The following is a 19,368-nucleotide window of genomic DNA, read 5'->3' as shown; positions in this document are numbered from 1 at the left end:
AACTCAAGCGTCCCTCGGACGTGCAATGAGTTGACCAATCAATAAGCGATGCATAAATTACGAGTACTGCTGTAGCTGGCGAAGAATAATCTCGTATCTTTCGTGGCCATCCCTCATACTGCTGCAGCTGGCGAAGAATAATCTCGCACCTTTCATGGCCATCCCTCATCCAGAGCTAGCCACCATCGGCTTCAACATATTGTACCCGATAATTGTCGGCAAAAAATATTGCCCATTTGCCAGTTAATATAAGACAGCAAAACTGATTTTGTTCAGAAACCCTGATATGTCGGCCCCCGCTATTTTGGATTTTCGACCATCTTATTTTCTTGTTTTTGCATGGGAAGCTGACCCGTGAGTGTAAGTTTCAGCACGGGAAAGTGTCTCAAATTGCTCGCCTTGCTTTTTGGCATGATTTGATGGAATAGGTGTCGTACTATAGAAACTTCGAACGTTCCATACAAAATGTCATGCAGATTGAGTCTTGTCTTGGTTAAGCATTATTGGCACCCGATATCTAGGATTTTTTGGCGGTCTTATCATCAGCAACTTGTCTTGGTGCCTAAAGCAGGCATTATATAGCTCCTAATTTCTCATTCCTATCAAGTCACGTTACATTTTAAACCTAAATTATTAAATTTGTCGGTCAAGATAAATTAATTGAGCATTGCGAAAAGGGTCGATTTCTTTTACATTTTCAAGAAAAATTGTATCATATTGTTCGAGTAACAAAGAAGAGAGGGAATTCATGCTAAGACCACTACTAGGGAAATTGACATATCAAATGAAGTGCATCGAACATCTATGACTAGAAAAAAAGGTAGAGGAAAAAGATCATTTTGATTCTTAGAATATTGACGAATATAGAAGAACAATTTCGGATGGCTAAGAGAAATTGAGATTCTCAAAGTTTTCTTTGGATGAAAAATTAGAGGGGAAAATTGTAGTTTAGATTTCAAAGGGTAAAAGAAAGTTGGAGACTTGAGTTGTATAATGGGACTTAAATATGAATTAAGTAATCAGCATGGTCGGGGGGTTGGCTTATAATGCATGTGATCCTTGAAATTATTGAACAATTAGGCTTAAAATAAGGAAAGACGAGTCGCTGTTCGAAGTATGAGACAATGTTGTTGTTTCGAGATAGGCCTCAAAGACGTGCTGCCCATTTCTCAGCTTTTAAGACTCCACTTCATGCCACTGTGCTATAGACGTGTCGTAGTTCAAAAGAAAAATGTATATTCAATTAAAGTCAAAAGCTTATCAAGCGTTTTGTCTCTCCCACCACATGCGTGAACCTGACTACGAGGTGGTCGGTATTTTAATTGTTTCTTTGCAGGCCATGCATGATTTTTCACAGGTATGTTTAGAAAGAACATCAGGTCTGACTGGAGTTCTCTAGCACCATAGAATGATTAGGAGTCTAGGACAGAGAGAGCAAGTAAAGAACGGGAAAAAATTGCTAGGTCTTATTGCCCATAAAATTTCCCAATGGGATCAAACAGTTATATTAACTGTATACCCATCTTGGGATTTTTCATTTTTATGTGCAGATCCAATGCTTAATGCTCGAGGGCTTGGCCCATCTTGTATTTACACAGACATTCATTCACTCGAGTCTATATGGATTTGTGTCAAGATGGCACTATGGCTACTAAGATTTTCCCAGCAGATTCTATCGCAGGCTCATAAATTTCATAGGAAGTACCGACTTCATTGTCAGCTTAACTCAACGTTATGGTGAACTAGTAGGGATCCAAAACCTTGCTTTGGTTTTTCCCTGAAATCGTCCTCTGCAAGGGTTAGTATATCAGCATAATGCAGAGAAATCATTGTAGGAATAATTTGACGAAAAAATAGTAAGAATCAGTTGTTCACAAGGAAACCCGATTAAAGATCCATGTATGTGGCTGCGATGATTACTTTCCGATCCTAATTATTCTTTATTTTGGAACTTCTGCGGCTGCGCTTGGAAAAGAACTTCCACCAGGAAAACATCCAGAGACTCATAATAGACCTGGAAATTGAGGTCTTTGGGTCTCTCTCCTGATCCTGGAGGAAGCATTCTCTTGTCTCTCTTTGCGATTCTTTCTGTATAAATAAGACAAGATTTGTGTTAAGACAAATAATATACATCGACTAGAGTATAGTTAAAGACATATTTTAGTTCAAATTATTTCAGATTATTGCATACATTGGCAATGAATTTGAGACCAAGTGTTATTTGCCCTCTGTAGGTGGCGTCTTCAAGAACTACATTGTATGGAGCTTGTTCCACCTCCACTAATCCTTTGTCAAGTCCCTCACTTATAATTCCTCCGAGGTAAATTCTGAGTTGCAAAAAAGGGGGCAAAAACTAGATAAAGCTAAAGAAATTTAAGCTTAATCATAACCAACATCAATTACAGTTACTAATGCGCCGGTTTGTGCATGCCCAGAAAGACTAAAACACAATAAGGTTACGAGATTTAGATAATATACGTGGTTTCTCCAGCAAATGTGCCCTGACTGAAGAATCTTGACTTCTTGATTCTGATCTTCAAATGGGTGGAATTTCTAAAATCAGATGGTTGGAGTTCGAATGCGAATTTTTCATTCCACCAAGCCTTATCATCTTTACCTTTTTATGCAGAACAAGAAAGAAGAATTCAGTGAACAAAGTAGCATTAGGATTTCATTTAGTAAGGGAAAAAAAAGTCAGCTGGAATTAAACCTAATGAAATTTTGGTTCTATGCACTTGAGCACCACATTCCGCGATTAGGTAGTATGTTGGTTTCCCTACAATAATATTTTTAAATTCATTTAGACGTGAATTTTCCAATACTAGTGAGGCTAAGGCAAAAAGAGACATAAACTTGTGATGCAAATTGTATTGGAACGCAGAGAGAGAGAGAGAGAGAGAGAGAGAGAGAGATACAAGTGAGATGTGGGTGCTGAATGCCTTCAGCATTTACAAGAAGCACTTCAAGAATTCCTCCTCCTGTCATGATTGTGTGAGAGAAGAGAGCATCCGATTATTCTGAAAGAGATCATTTTAATTAGTAATAACTCAATCACGATCTCTTTTCTCTGTAAATGAAAATCGAGTGTAAGTTACACGTACACTGCATTATTATGCATTAATCTCTTTCTTTTGGTAACAGATATCAGTTTGAGGTTTCATGATAAAGATAATAAATGACTATTTTCTCAGGGTTTGAATATCTATCCCATTTTGGCGCTGGCCATCCAGGTCAAGTGATGAGTTTTAATCAGTGATTAGGAAATGGAATTTCTTTAACCCTTTTTAGTCTGAGTTATCTACCTATTCATGACTCATGATCTATATATTTCAGAACTTGAAAGAATAAGAAACATGTATCATACCTCTCACTTTTCACTAGCGGCACAAGGATTTTGCTAGTCTTGGTCTCCAAATATTACAGCTTGTGCTAGTGAATGAAAGGGGAAAAAATTGTTGAGTGGCCAAAAGGAAGATAGCTGTTGCATAACTTGCATTGGAAGTCACATAACTAAGCAGAAGCTAATCGTTTTTCAATTCCTCTTTCTCTAATTATACTATTTTTCCCAATGAGAGACCATGTCACCAGAAGCACCCTATGGAAGAAAGCTCTTGGACATTCATCATATTTGCTGAAACTAATTTCTTGTAGCCTAAGGGTCCAACAGTACTTCTATGGAATTGGGCCCTCGGTCCAAAGCCTTTTGCTATTGATAGACTGAAAGTCCAATCTCCATCACAATGGTCACACTAAGATCATTTTATTCAATAGAAAGGAAGAAATGTTCTTTAAACACTAATCGTCAAACTTTAGAGGTGAAGTCTCCCTCATCTTTCTGTAATTCACTTTCTCTGGATCAGCACAAAAGGTAATAACAGATTACAGTGACTAAAATATATCTTCGCTAATTCAGGTAAATAGATCATTTCCATCATACTTTCCAAAGATTAATAATATACTCTTAGCATGCTTCGAAGTCCCAGTATGTCAAATTTGACTCTAAATTGCTATTAAAGAAGTCAATCAGGTTATAGTGCAACTGGGAGTTAGCCCCACGACCCCCATAATGCAAATTCTTCTAGATTGCAACTAGTCAAAGTGTCCAGCTAATCATGAACTTTTAAGTCTAGAGGAGTAGCTGGTTTTTCATATATTCTAGAACTTAACAATTGAAGTTCTTGAAAACAAGCAGCTCCAAAAGACAGTAAATAGGTTGTAAGTTTAAATTAATGCAGAACTCAAGTAGTTTCTTAGTATGCATGTTGATGAAGCTCAAACAATACGCAGGTAGTAAAGACCTATCTTTTCAAGTACAGATTCATTGTAAAGAAAGAATTATGAGACCCTGAACTTTTCGTTGATCCAACTTTGAAATATAAAAACATGCAGTAATTGACATTTGACTAATCCAGAAAGAAAGCGAATTGGTACATTTTTTTTTTCCCGAGTCACGCACACTTCAATGAGAGCCATTGAATGCATGCTTGGCACATGAGCATTTTTGGCTTTTGGTGAAAACTTTCTCCAGAAGAGTCCAAGGCTCGAGGATCCACACAACCGAAATTAACAAAGTCCCACGAGGACTTAAATACCTTCAAACCAGCCTGTCCTTCGATCCACATAACTGCCAGTTTTCCTTTTTCCTTTTTCCTTTTTCCCTTATTTTGGGTGAGAAAAGAAAAGAAAACTTCATGAATGACTTGCTTCACATGAACAGCCAATGTCAGAGGTCAAACTAGGAGGGTTGCATTTCTTTATTCAATCCCTTTCGGCCCAATTGAGAGCTCTTATTTTAATTGTTCATGCCTTAGTTCAGTTGCCATTTCCCATGTATATATACTTACATAACAGAATGTAACAACAGGGGCAAAAATTGTAGGCTTTGTCCTCCACCAAAATCTAAGGTGTAGATGTTTGTCAGGCGGTGTTTCATGCTGCTTTTCTGAACTCCATCCTGTTGCTTCAGTTGTTCCTGTCAGACTGGTGAACCCTTTCATACTTATGTTTGTTTGGGTCTAACGGAAAGGTAATACCAAACCTTAATGTTTTATGTCCTCGAAAAGATGTCTGATTCAGAGACTTCCTTGGAGCTTCCAGTTCTAGACATTTCTCAGCCTATTCAGCCATCCTCTCTGTCTCCAATAGCCGATGCCTGTAAAGAATGGGGTTTTTTCCTCATTGCCAACCACGGGATCGCTAGAGATTTCTACGACAAACTCCATGCTCTCTGCAAACAATTCTTTAGCCTCCCTCCTGACGAGAAACTCAAGCTCGGTCCATTCTCTTCCGCCAAGACCTACACTCCTCATTTCATAGCCTCTCCTTTCTTCGAAAGCCTCCGAGTGTCCGGACCGGATTTTCTCGCCTCAGCGAATAGCTCTGCAGATATTATTCTGGATCAACAAAAACAAGAATTCTGGTAACACCGTGATTTTCTTATTACAGTCGTTTCTTTGTCTAAGCACTTATTTTTTGTCCCCTACAATTTCTAATCTTCTGTTTTTCCTTCCCTGCAGTGAGGTATTGGAAGAATATGGAAGGAAGATGTCAGATTTGTCGAACAAAATCATAGTAGTCATGTTGATGATCTTGGGAGAAGGTTTCAACGAGAAATATTATAAATCCGATTTCAAGAATTGTCACGGGTACTTGAGAATAAATAACTACTCTCCTCCTGAGAGTCTCAAAAATGAGGTTGAAGGTCTTGGGATGCACGCTGATATGAGCTGTATAACCACTGTGTATCAAGATGACATAGGGGGACTTCAAGTGAGATCGAAAGAAGGAAAATGGCTGGACATAAGCCCTCGAGAGGGTATTCTTGTGGTGAACATAGGAGATATGCTGCAAGCTTGGAGTAATGACAAGTTAATTTCATCGGAGCACAGAGTAGTCCTGAAGCAGCCGGCGCAGCGCTTTTCTCTAGCTTTCTTTTGGTCCTTTGAGGATGAGAAAGAGATCTTGGCACCTGATGATGTGGTAGGAGAAGGAAATGTGAGGATGTACAAGCCTTTTGTGAGCTCGGATTATGTCAAATTCAGGGAAAGCACAGAGCGCGGGAAGTTCGAGAAAGTCGGCTTCACGGTTAAAGGATTTGCCGGGAGGGACTGAAGGGGGTGGCTGAAAAGAATCCGAGTCCTAGTCCTAGCTTATGTTGATAACGAATCACCTTGTAGCCTACGGTTTTTTTTTTTCCCTAATCCAGTGGAGCTGTTAAATGTGAACTCATATCAGAATGCCTCGTTATGAGCTGTTCAATAAAATTAGTTGCAATTCCACTGTGTACATTTCGGGCTTGTTAAAATCTTTTGATGTGTACCTTTCTACATAAATTTGTTAAAGGAGTCAGAAATCCTTCTGGAATTGAAGTCCTTAAGTAATAATGTTGCATTTCTGCCTTTTCACTTTCCCTCGATTATACAATACTCGGACATGATCATATATGGTGTAAGCATTAATATATGTTCGATTCATAGGTGGATCCAATAACACGCAGGCACATGTGGTTTTCTTAGCTCGGGGTTTTACCAAATTTTGCGCATAAAGAAATGGAGTTCTAATGTATTGAAAGTACACTTTGCTTTTGTCTGGGTCCATGTTCATGTTTCCCTCTTCTCTAATGAAAGTTCACCGGGACTCTCTTTAACAATGAATGCGTGAAGTTGGCACAGCGCAACTTGTGCATTCTGCTGCTGCATTTTGCAATTGAATAATCTCACCAGTTTGCCATGCTGTTGACTAATTATTTGATCTGCAGAGACAGGCAATGGAAATAGGAGGACTGCAAATGGTCATCTCACTTCATGTGCAAGAATACAAGAGTCGACTTTCTATAAAATAATGGTTCCCCCCATGTGAAATATGCATAAAGTCAAAACACACATTCTGGGAGATCCCCAATTTTTGCAAGAACTTTATAGCTGCATGAGTGAATTCCCAAATCGTTGTTCTTGACATTATGACCCAGCTGGAAGTTTTGCTCCCTTGGGGGAAAGTGCCCAAGTTTGTGCAAAACTATGAACAATTAATGTATATTGTGTGCGTATACGTGGGCAGGCGTGCCAGAGAGAGAGAGAGAGAGAGAGAGAGAGATGGATGTAATAGCATATTAAGAGCTTTTGAGCTAACAAATAGAAACGCCCCTAAATGGACCTGCAGATTGCAGCATATATCCCATGATCGCATATGTTCCAACTTCGAAAGCATCCATTCTATCTTTAAGGTCACACTTCTCCTTTCTCAAATATTATGATTTACTTGTTTCTTTCTTTATTTTTTTAGGATGGAAATCTCCTTTTGTTTGTGTCCAGCAAAACAAGTAGAAGAAAAGCACAGACTGCATGGATCACATAAGATTGCCTTTATTTTAAAGTGGCAAAACTGAGATTAGATTGTGACACTTCCAGTATTAAAAGAATAGCACTATACAGATATGGCGCTCCCCAATTGGACTGCATCTGGGAATCATTCTAAAAGATGAAATTCTCCATCACCCGTTTATGCAGATTGATTCTGCAAACAGCGAATCAATAGGTTTCTTGATTTTCATTTCCGAAACTACAAGGAAAGAGGTAGATGAACAGTGGTTTTAGTTTCTAAGGTCGTGTAATTGGCAATGAAATTTGAATCAGCAGCCACTGGCAGAATTACTTCAATACAACAGCAAGGTTCTTCATTACTAGGACAAGAAAATTCTTATAAATCCTAAGAGATGAACATTTAGCAAGAACTGGTTTTGAAAGTAGCCGAACCATACACTTACAGAAACATAAAGAGATCGCCTACCCACTTGAATAACCAAGCACACAATCAATTATAACTACACTTCTCAGTACTTTCCAGTAATCTTCCAAAGGACTTGTTTGATCATCCCAGCTGGAGATACTGCTGCGCCTCGAAACTGAGATTAAATTCAAGAAAGGGTCATTGTTAGGATGAACTGTTGAGAACAAACTCATATTTGATGTGCTCTTTTTGTCGAGCCTGGGGCACTAACCTTAGACTTGAGGGTTAATTTGAGAACACCATCAAGTGTAGATGACTGAATTGAATAAGCATCCAAGTGCAGGTTGTTTACTGCCTCCAGAATATCAAGCAACAAGTACTCCCGATAGGGACATTTCATCTCGATCGATACTTCCTGCTCCTTTATGTTGACTTTGACATCTGTCTGAAGCCCATCTCCTTGAGCATTTCTATCAAGTTCTGCATCGGTTTCATCAATGTCGGAGGCCTTCCTCTTGTTTATCCAACGTTTTTTGCAGTTATCGGATGTCTGCTCTATCATGTCTGGAAACTTTTTCCTGGTAACTTTCCCCTCAAGGTCTGTTGAGTCCATGCAAGATTCTAGTTCTTCCACTCTTGCTTCAAGCTCTCTTAGGTACATAATTGTGTCATCAAGGATGGATGCTTTATCTATCTGCACAAGCATAAAAGCATAATCAAGGTGTGAAAAATCCTAAAGCCATGTCCTGGAATCGGGAAAGACATAATGCTGATATTTTCAAATGAAGATGCCATCAATATGATAATCATTCATGGCAAATATATGCTAACGGGGAAAAACTGAAAAAAGATAATGAGAAAATTACCTCCTCGATGGAAGGAATCATGGACCTCAGGACCAGAAACTTTTCATGTTCTTTTTTCTTGGTAGACAATATGTGGCCAGCGCAAAAATCAACATCTCCCAGCAATGATTCCACACCATTCTGTAGTTCAGATTTAAGAGCTTGACCACGGTGCATCAGTGGAACTTCAAACAAAATCTTCTTCAGAGTTTCCTGGTGTGCTCGCGGTTTATGAACTTCAACCATCCTCCACCTCAGAAAGCTGGATTTGCATCCACAGCTGCAGATACACCGTGTCTCAGGCAATTGATCAGGGTTCCTTAGAACAGCAGAAATTGTTCTTCTGTAATGCGAGATGTCGTCAGGTCCAAGATCCAGGGAGCTTAATTTTGAGTGGTTGCATTCTTGAAGTTCTTTCAAGTGGGAATTCTTGGCATTTTCTCGCCTTGGAGATGAAATATACTTGTCTTGGTTCACAATAGCTTCGGATATACAATCACTAGAGTTTATTGAACCTTGAACACCATTACTGAAGTCATCATCAACAAAATGCCAACTTTGAACTTGCGATGCCCCTCCGTTCATACCATCAACCATAAACGAATCTTCTGTTTGGTAATTGTGTTCACACCCATTAGAACACTCATCAGGAGAGTCCATATCCAGTTCTTTCGGGATACTTTCACAAAATTCACTTATTTTCTCTGGGTCAAATTTAATTTCTTGAGCCGGTGAATATAGGTTCTCCAAAACCAACTCATCCACCATGCCACAGTCGACCTTGGCACACATAGGCTCTTTATCAGCATCTCCATTTTGTGGTATAGAGGAAGATTTCTCAGAACAAATTGGCTTGGAGAAATCTAGTAAAGAAACTTTGATATGTTGCAGGAGACTGGGGTCCTCTGGGACCTAAGTGTCAGACATTCCATAGAACGAAGAATGAGATAGAATTTATGTCAGTGGTGCACATATAGGTCTAGAATATAAGGTAATCCACTCCAGCAGCACAACTCACCAGCTCGGTCACGCCAAGTTCAATCACACCTCCGAGATAGGGAAAACATACCACAGTCTGAAAATCACAGCCACAGAACTATGTCATGATGTCAGAAGCAATGGAATCATTTGTCATGATCTCAGAAGCAATGGAATCATCCTCGCTGCTAATGTCTACAGAGATAGTGAAATTAACTAGATAGACCCAGACAATTCAAGTCTGTGATGTCCTTTTCTGCCGGAGGTCTTGTACTTGAACACCCTAAAAATTTCCGTTGAAAGAAATAATGGGACGTTTCTTTCTTTTTGTGTGTCACTTTAACTGTAGGCAGAATTATGTTTTTTTTCACTGTTTAGTAGAATCATGACAAAGTGTTACAGAGTATAATGTAATATCCGGCTACACATTATCTTTCGTAAGCTTTTAAATGGTACGACAAGGGCAAAGGGTTAAATAAGTGAATCTCTCTCTTTTTTTTTCCGGGGATTTTAAACTTACTATTTCCAGCAAAAGAACCTGTTTTTTTGGCCAAAGGGCAAAAGGAACAAGTTGGAGTGCAAGCATTCGAAGAACATCAAACTAGTTTGTTTCTTCAAGTAAATGGAAGTAAGTCAGGTGCAAGCATTTCACAGTCTAATCATTTACATGTGATGCACATGCACACAAAGTGCATACTATAGACAAAGCCCACGAAGCCCGTGAAAGCAAGGCGTGCCATTGTGCATGTGAGAGAGAGAGAGAGAGAGAGAGGTACCTGAATAGATGCACTCTGTGCATTGTTGAACCCAGTCCAAAGAAAATTCACACAGAAAACACAAAATTAGTTCTTGCTAGACAAATTGTGTAATGTTGCTAGAGCATCAGCTGAAATCAAGGCAATTACAAAAGAAGCTGAAGGCTTTTCAGCCCCTAAATCCCAACCTTTGCAAGTAGTGAGCGAGAAAACACTTTGCTATCTGCATATTGAGCATTGCATAACCAGATAGTTTGGCCATCCGCTAGCGCTCTTCCCGGAAGACTACATATGTTAAAACTATCATGTCAATATTGCACGAAATGAAGCAAAAAATCACTAAAAGAAAGTATACAGGAGAGAAATTACCCTTCGCCAGGATTGAATACAAAGGACATGCAAACCAAGTAATACCACTCTTCGTCTGTGAGATCCTCTGGAGATAATGCAGCCGAGGGCCGCTTGTTTTGTGCATCAGTTTCCCCTTCAAGCAGCGACTCGTAAAGATCTCTTAATTGCTCACTCCTCTGTAAACCAATCTTATCAGGTTTAAGCTCCACGGCTTGGACCGTCTTCCTGGTCTTGATGTCCCCATTGTAGTAGCCATCACCCCATTGCAGTACACTTCATTAAAGACAAGAAAACAACTGAGAGGCATGAACTATTAACCAAGTTCAAAAGCGATTCTGCCGTAATGTACAAGTAACAAAGAAGGCGTAACATGTATGAAACTCTTAGGAGTCCTGGATAAGCAAAGTTTCATCTGAGAATGACAAAGCAAAATAAATATTATTCAAAGATGAGAAATTTTCTTTGACAGCAACTTTGAAAAATATATATGTTGCAAGAGTTTCTGTATAAAGGTATCTTTTTTTTCACCTTAGGACATCTTCTAATTTGGAAAGAGAAGATAGAACATGGATTTGAAGCAACTGTCGACCTCTCATACTTAACAGAAAAGGAGATATTCGACATTTCATAGGAAACTGTTTTCAAAAGTAGAATACATTTAAGACATACTTAAAAAAGAGCGCATTTTCTTTCTTAGCTTAAAAAGCTACTTTTCATTACTTTCACAAACACAAATTTCAATTGCAGGTCTAGTTTTCTTCAGAGACGAGGATTCCTCCGAAAGGATAACTTTGGTTTCGATGAGAGCTAAATTCAAGTGCATCTGAGGATGAGGACGCCGTTCAATGTTCACTCTACTCCACATTCCCAAACCAGATTCATCTCTCCATTACTAATCAATTTTAGCAGAATCAAGAATCCTAACACTCATAACCTTAAAGCCAAATGCTAACCAGTATTAATGATTAAGAAACCAAGCTTTTGAGCAAGTGTAAAGCTGCGTTTGTAGTGTGCAGAAAAAGCCATATTGAACCAGAAAAACAGTCAATCATCCCTGAAAATGGCAGCTTCAAATATCAACACCAGACATTTAAAGCACCATGCTGAGTATGGATCGATCAACTGCATTAAGAAACCTGACTTTGACCAGGACATTTTCCTAATTTAAGAAAAGTTAACCCCCTTTAAGAAGAACCACAAAATCAAAAGCAACTCTGAAAGAGGAAAACTTGGGAGATCTAGTAAGTAACACAGATTGACTGCGAGAAAGACATCACACACCCTTGTTTTGTAGCTGATAGTGTCCAGAAAATTGCGTAGCTCCATTGGATACTCCTCACAGCCACAGCAAGCTGCTTTCTCAGGTTTGCTGGGACACCTTCATTGCCTTCTACGCCAGTAGCCATTTGAACAGCTCTCTTCTTTTTTTATGTTTTGCTCTAATGTTTAAATTGCACTGTCACGAGGTTTAAGAACCCATGGGTGATAAAGGAAGAAGTAGGTTCTTTCCCCTGGGTAGAAGAAACCTTGAATCTTTTACAGACCTTTTAAATCTCTCAGCTCAGAAGACCTCCAGACAGGACCCAGAAGAGGTAGCTACTGTTTGCTGTCACTTGCAATTCTTTTGAGCCAGATTCGGTTGGACTCTATTAAATTGGATTCCATGGACAAGAGAAAAGGAAAGGAAATATAAACAATGAACGCTGAAGAGACCCCAACTGAACTGAGGATTTGACAAGAATATAAAGGACAGAACTGTTGCTTTCCATAATTTCCTGATAGTTAAAAGCGATGATCTCTTTTTTGCCTTTTCTGTATTTTATTGTATCATTAAGACGCTGATAGGACTTACTCGATAGTGAGTTATTATAGTCGAACCAGCGATTAACAAACTTCTACAGTAGTCAAATTTACTGTTTGTGCTGCCCTTTTCATTATCCGGATTTTTGTGTGTCCTGATCAAAAGAGACTTTAATCATTTGAAGAGGTGGGGATCACTTTTTCAGGGAACCAAAAATTAAAAAAATTAAAAAAAATCCAAATCCAGGAGACCAAATCTACGTGACACATACATAAATATTACGTATGAGGTGACGCATAATATGCAGTGTATTTTGTGTCTTTTCTCCATCTATTTTTTCTTCTTTATTTGCTGCATGATCTTCATAAAAGCACCAATCTTGCAAGTAGATCTCGTTGAGGAAACCAAGACAAGAAGGCGGGTTTTGATTTAGAGAGAGAGAGAGAGAGAATTATGCCATGGCTAAAGGATAAAAAGAAAGAACAAAAAAAAAATAAAAGAGGAGGGCCCATTTTTGAAAGGTACCAACATTGACAAACATTATTGTAATAACTTTTCTTGTTTGGGTCTTCTTAAAAGCTGGTGTTTCTGCACGAACAAGTAGGCATGTGGTCTTCGCCCATCTCCCAGTCCCATTCACAACACCCAAAAGGCAAGGAAGCATCAAGAAGTAAAAAGCTGAAGCTCTCAAACTTGTTCTGGGTGGATTGAACAATCTGAACCCAGTTCAAAGGACCATATTTGGACGCTTGACACTCGACATTTCAATTTCGATGATCCCCGGATGAACGTGGGATTAACGTCCGGCGCAAAAGAGTTGGGCGCTTAGAAAACGTCGAAGAACCCATCTCTAGCATAGAGAAGAAGCAGGTGACGGACCGACCAAGAACCTACCCGGGCCATGTCACTCTAACCGCTCGGCGTTCGACGTGATCTTTATTGTAGAGTATATACTATACATTATGAAATTTCGTGCAGAAATCTTTCGCCTCGCATCTTGAACTAGGTTTTATTAGGTTCTTGAATCTTGCCTCTGCTTCTAGTGTTCTCTGCTCCGTTTACGCTTCGAGCTGGAGGCTTAACTCCACGACAGATACTGCTGATAACATCATGAGGGGAGTGAAAAGCCCGGGGGCAAGATGACGAACGTGATGAGTTGTTCATGGTACGCGCAGCTTTGTGTCAGCACAAAACTGGGGCTGGTCTTGTCTTTACCTTGTTTGGACGCGGGCGATTTCCATCCCTCGAATGCATCATTGACACTGATTTCGACTATTGCTAAATTGTCCCCTCCTCCATCAATTTAGTCACATGTCACGTGACCGTAAATCTGCGTACAAATCAATAATATTTGGTTGAGTTCCCGATGCGTTGCTCCAATTATTAGGCGGTCCTCGTTGTGTTCATCGTGGAGAATCATGTGAAGAAGTCGCGAGTGGTCTCGTCTCGTTTTCTCCGCAATGCTAAGAATTAGACAGAGGCCTGAGGCCTCGAATCCTGCCTTCGACAGTGATCATAGCGTGTCGGCTGGAAGACTGATCGTATGGACAATAGAAAATGAACGATCGACGCTATGACGAGAATGAGTTGAACCCAAATCTCATATCCAAATGTATACGTGTTGTACATCGAATTTCCAGATGTGTATTGTATCGAGATAGGAGTGTTGATTCCAAATACTTAATTCGACCTGCGACAGTCCCTACTAGTTGAATTGGATCTATCCACCGACAAAGGGTGGGGGACCAAGGTTGAAAGAAAGTCTTGCTAATATATGTGTAAACCAGGGTAGCCAAGGATAATCATGTTGTATGCTGTAGACTTTCGTATCTATGATCAGAATTTCTCGGGTTTGGAGAGCTCCATGACTGTGTTGAATCATTCTTATGACAAGCACACTCGTTTAATATCATTCCTCTCGAATGTTCTATATATATGAATACCCCGATAAATCATATAACAACTTTATAAGTCTTCAAAACCATTAAAAAACGGCACGGTGTGCTTTTGCAATCTAATATATGGATCGGCGTCCATCCAAGAAAGAAATGGTGAGAGCCATCACCATCTTACTATCGGAACTCTTTTGGAAATTAAATACCAACACGATGAAAGCATCATAGTATCACGACCAACATGACGGGATGACTCTGGCTACTAAAACACTTCATGCTCCCTGTATTTGGTGAATTTCCGATCCACGTCCATCATGGAATATCGAACATGCACAAAATATCCTTTCATATACATAAAGACAGTGAGTTTTCTTGCTGATAAGAAATGGTGCGCACTCGCAAAACTTTTGTTGGGTAGTCTATAGAGTTGTTTTGCTCGTTGTAGTTTCCCCTCTGCCAGACAGAATCAAACGAGGGAAAGCTCCAAGGGCAGCAGGAGATCAGCCAACAAAATCACGTGGCGTGGCCAACAAGCGATTGGTCGAAATTTGGAATCCGTTCGTTTGTCTCCCTCCCCCTACCCCCAAGAACACACGTTCTCTCCCGATGGAGTCCGTGACCACCGCACAAGGTTAGAAATGATTGGTTCACGTTTCCCATTTCCTCCTTTTAATAACGAGGAAACAGCATGAGTTACACGGAAGATTTTGTATCATATGATGTTGGGTTGCTGCACACTGATTGAATATAGCTTTGAATGGCATTCCCTCGTTGAGACATGCACAAGTCGGCGATTTACAGAGCAAGCAAATTACAAAAATATTAGGGTTTTATCCCTTTACCCAAAAAATATTAGGGTTTTATTGAGAGTGCAACTACGATGAGCACGTTTCGCCGGTTTACCGAGGTGAACGAACCAGAGCAAAACTACATCTGCGTTACCTCACAATTAAGCAGACGGTAGAGAAAACTTATGCAATTCCCACGTACCAACTTTCTCTTGTGCTATACTTATGAGCAATACTTTTTGAAGATTGAATCAACAATACAAATGTTTAGAAAAGCATTTACTTGAGTGTCATGCTTTTCAATTGATTACTTAAATGCTACAACTTTTGAAAAAACTTTTATCCGAAGATCAAAAATTCAATGTGATATGGCACTTATGACACTCGCGTGATTAATTAAAAAGTTATATAGTACTCAAATGACCAGAACAAAAGAAAAATTACGGTACTCAATTGATCGAAAGAAATGTTATAATACTTAAGCAGGCGCCGTATGAAAGCCATCTTGCTCGCGTGGTTTTATTCTCGATAACCCCGGCACTCTGTGATTTTCATACAGTAAAAAAATACTCCACTTTTATAAGATGCCACAGTTGGGTAGGTCCAGGATTATTTAAATTTTCTCTTCAATCAAGGAAATGCACAAAAGAGAAAATAATATATTTGTTTTTTTTGTCATTACCAAGGAATCTGCCGGGAATGATCATGAAAACAACGTGAACGTTATAAAAGACACCATCCGTCTTCCGAGACATTCGAGTACGGGGACCGACCCCCCCTTCCTTTTTATCGTTGTTCTCTCTGCATGCACGCAGACGAAATCGTATATTAATCGTGCGTGGAGGTTTGGAATAAGTGCTCTCTTTATGGGGATGAAGACAAGCCCCGTGCCCTCTGAAGATGAATAATTGACGAACGTGAGACGTTCCGCTCGCTCGGCCGGGGGACCGGTACGACGTCGTTTTCAGTCGGAATCCCTCGTTCATCGACCCCGGGACGATTTCGCTACCGGTATGCACGTGCCCGGGTCATTAGTCTTAACTGAGTTCCTTTCCTATTTATATAAATTATAGAGGAAAGTACCAATGATAACATGATTCTCACATGAAGAGAAACGGTGAAAATATTATCCGAGACACTTTATGAGAAGCCGACAGAGAATTCACGTGTTTAAGCGTAATTAGCAAAACCCTTAATGCATGTCTTAAGGTTGGTCGGTGTGATCGTTTCATCTGCAGGGCAGCGTTCAATTAGGAACAGAAGACGAGATTACCGTCGAGTAATACGATAAAAGCAGTCTGACATACGTGGGTCCGCTGGCGAATCCGAGGTGAGCATATTCGGATCTATAAGTATAAGGTCTGGATAGAGCTCGGATTAAGGGCCCAACTCAGCTCATGCGTGTTGGAAACTGGCCTTGAAGATCCAACCAAAGGCCCACCAGCAGACCAAAGAAGCGTCCGACCCAGAAAGACAATTCTCCCTCCATCTCCTTCCATGTCGTGTACCATCCTGCGTTGAATCAGATGAATTCCGACGTGGAGTCTGGTCATCCTTCGTGTGAATTCTTTCGCGCCAAGCATTCATGGCGTAAGTTGGCCAGATGGGGGATAGTTATTTTCAGGCCAAGAGACGAGGAGGTCACTGTGTTACTGGTTAAAGAGAGGAGCCGAGTCCGACGAGAGTTCCAGCAGAGAGATGCTATGAGATCTGAAGAACTACACGCAGAGAGGAAACATGTAATGCACTTTGCCTAGAAGCTATCTTCCAATTTGAACCACTCGACATGTCAAATTAAATTTGCTGTACAAGTTAACCCCGACTGGGAGTCCAGCAAAGGGTGACAAGGCGAAAACTTTTGAAACAGAAAAGACAAGCTCCTACTCGCTGGTAACCGTTTGTAGAAAAGCAGACCATTAGGATATAATCACAACCCAGAGAGGAATCCCGACACATCGACTCTAGCTGTACAAGACAGCGGCGCTGCAAAATCAATGAGCTAGCTACTACTTCAGCTGGTCGATCCTGTTCTGTTAAATGATGAGGGGATGCGAATGGTGCTGTGCTCTTGCGTGCTCAAATTGTCAATCAACGAAATACAGTCTTTCATTCTCTTCAAGAGAATGGGCACCATGGAGGCATTCACCGCTGTTTTCTCTCTAAGCAACTGGACCTTCTTCAACATCTCTGCATCTCTTTCAACCACTGCCATCATTCCTGCTGCACCTGTAAAATCCTCAGAATCAATGCTAGCTTCAGCTGAAGTAATGCAAGGAAGATACTGGTACAATACGACATGATGCAGGCATGGAACATACCAAAACATTGAGAAGAGCATTTAAAAACAGTTCGCACAGTGAGCGTACTCAAGCATTGCACTGACAATAACAAAATTCTGTGACAGTCTTTGTGAGACAAGCACCGAGTCAGGTGTAGAATTTTAGTCAGTTCATGGTAAATTCCCAATTATGAACAAGGTAAGAAGTATCACTCCAAAACCTAATATCTCCATGGAGAACTTCCGCCTAACAGCCAGTAATTTGATCTTTTGAACATGCCCGCAGGTTCTCTTTCATGACTCACTCCATCACATCCCCCATTCTCTAGATTACAAAACGAGACAACACTAACACTGAATTTTCACTGACCAACAAAGAAAATTCAGGTTGCTGTTCCCCCTTTTTACCCCTTCATACCACCAAACAGCTCTTACTAGACTCAATTGCTGCCGTTGCTACCCCTAGCAAAGTTGGACTAAACGAGGCAGATGAACAAACACCAGGGCTAAGCCATGATTCTACCAACGACGAATCACATCTCGCCCGAGGCTTCAGCATCATGATTGGTAAGGAAAAAAGGTTTTCAATTGCCCCTCCCAAAACCATAAAAAAACTCCCACATCCTAATGTTTGGCACCAGGAGATCCTCTTCCTCCTACACATTCTACAGCTACAACTAGTATATGACATAAAACAGTTCCGCATCGCATACGACGTTTGATCTCCTCTATATGCTTTAGACCTGGTGAATTAATAACACAACAATGAGCAAAACCTAACAACAACAACAACAACAATCAGCAAATCCTACTCAAACGCCACAAAAAGAAACCTTGCCCGGCATCACATAAACCCTAAGGCATCTTCGTTTGAACAGCAATTTTCAAGTTGACACAATAGAATCAAGCAGTATAGGGGGTTAAAAACCATAGCAGAAGAATCCCGACAGGCACTGATAAAAGGCACGCAGTTGAGACGCTAAGTTCAAATTCGAAGTCTCCCCCACTGCGTACACCTCCTGCTTCTACCGCATTTCTTTTGGACCGCCACAATCACAGCCTCCTCACCTCAACGCAGACCAAAGTCGCGTCGTGGTCCCGAGGAAAAGGACAGAGACATCCGGAATCGAAGCGCGGTCGGTTACGTACCTCGGTCGGAATCCGCCGAAGTTCCGGGCGGGGGACCGGCGAAGTCGAATCGCTCGGCGGATTTGAGCAGATCGAGGGCCTGCTTGAGCTGGTCGGGGAGACTCGCGCGGTAATGGAGGATCTTCTCGGCCATCTCCGACACGTCGGAATCCAGCCTCTCGATTTCCTCCTCCGACGCGTCCCCTGCGTCGGCGGCGGCGTCTCCGGGGGTTTCGGCGGACGCCGGAGCTTCCAGGGCTCGAACGCTGTTCATCGCCATGGGATCGAAGGAGGAAGTGGCGTGGGGAAGAGGGCTAGATTTGTGGGTTGATCTTGAGCTTCCGGATCTTGGATCGAAGGTTGGAAATTTTGAAACTTTTGAGGACGGATATGGCGGCACTCTCGCTGGTCGGCGAGGAACACCACAGGAACCGGTGCAGGGCGGATGGGCCGAATCGGGTCGGGTCGGGTCGGGTCGAACCTTTCTGGAGCCCGAATTACAAGGGCGTAAAAGCCTATTTGATAATCATTATTATGTTCGTGAGAATAATTTCTCTTTAAAAATGATTTTTTTATTCCATTAATGAATTTTTTAGCATTTAAAAATATTTGAAAACTATGCAAAAGTTTTATTCTTGTGATAGAAATGGATTTAGTAGGATTTCTAATTCTTTTTATGATTTAGAATTTTTTAAAAATTTTAAAATAATTTTATTATATTTTTCTCTTCTTATTTTTTCCATTTCATGTTTTCCTTTTCTTGTTCTCTTTCTTCCTTTGGCCAGCAAGGTCGCCGAACAAAGAAAGAAGGAAAGAAAAAAAGA

At 40.6% G+C, this 19,368-nt stretch overlaps 3 protein-coding genes across 3 annotated transcripts; 1 reads left to right on the top strand and 2 right to left on the bottom strand.

Moving 5' to 3' along the window:
- The first annotated feature begins 4,682 nt into the window (after positions 1-4,682).
- LOC104442097 (gibberellin 20-oxidase-like protein) lies at positions 4,683-6,331 on the top strand. The gene is made up of 2 exons (XM_010055401.3): positions 4,683-5,419; positions 5,517-6,331. The coding sequence occupies exons 1-2, from the start codon at positions 5,043-5,045 to the stop codon at positions 6,109-6,111; spliced, it is 972 nt and encodes a 323-aa protein (XP_010053703.1). The 5' UTR covers positions 4,683-5,042; the 3' UTR covers positions 6,112-6,331.
- A 1,255-nt stretch (positions 6,332-7,586) lies between these two features.
- LOC104442098 (transcription factor EGL1) lies at positions 7,587-12,368 on the bottom strand. The gene is made up of 8 exons (XM_010055402.3): positions 11,936-12,368; positions 10,673-10,927; positions 10,492-10,588; positions 10,325-10,339; positions 9,589-9,645; positions 8,592-9,482; positions 7,997-8,419; positions 7,587-7,900 (listed from the first exon to the last, which is right to left on the bottom strand). The coding sequence occupies exons 1-8, from the start codon at positions 12,058-12,060 to the stop codon at positions 7,829-7,831; spliced, it is 1,935 nt and encodes a 644-aa protein (XP_010053704.2). The 5' UTR covers positions 12,061-12,368; the 3' UTR covers positions 7,587-7,828.
- A 4,535-nt stretch (positions 12,369-16,903) lies between these two features.
- LOC104442096 lies at positions 16,904-18,944 on the bottom strand. Its single transcript, XM_010055400.3, has 2 exons — positions 18,566-18,944; positions 16,904-17,364 (listed from the first exon to the last, which is right to left on the bottom strand). Exons 1-2 carry the CDS (start codon positions 18,822-18,824, stop codon positions 17,150-17,152), a joined length of 474 nt encoding a protein of 157 aa, XP_010053702.2. The 5' UTR covers positions 18,825-18,944; the 3' UTR covers positions 16,904-17,149.
- Positions 18,945-19,368: the final 424 nt, after the last annotated feature.

Source organism: Eucalyptus grandis, chromosome 4 (assembly GCF_016545825.1).
Source record: "Eucalyptus grandis isolate ANBG69807.140 chromosome 4, ASM1654582v1, whole genome shotgun sequence".
In the NCBI taxonomy this organism is placed as follows: Eukaryota; Viridiplantae; Streptophyta; class Magnoliopsida; order Myrtales; family Myrtaceae; genus Eucalyptus; species Eucalyptus grandis.
Note: the sequence above shows the minus strand (reverse complement) of the source record. Positions and strands in the feature narration are given on the sequence as shown.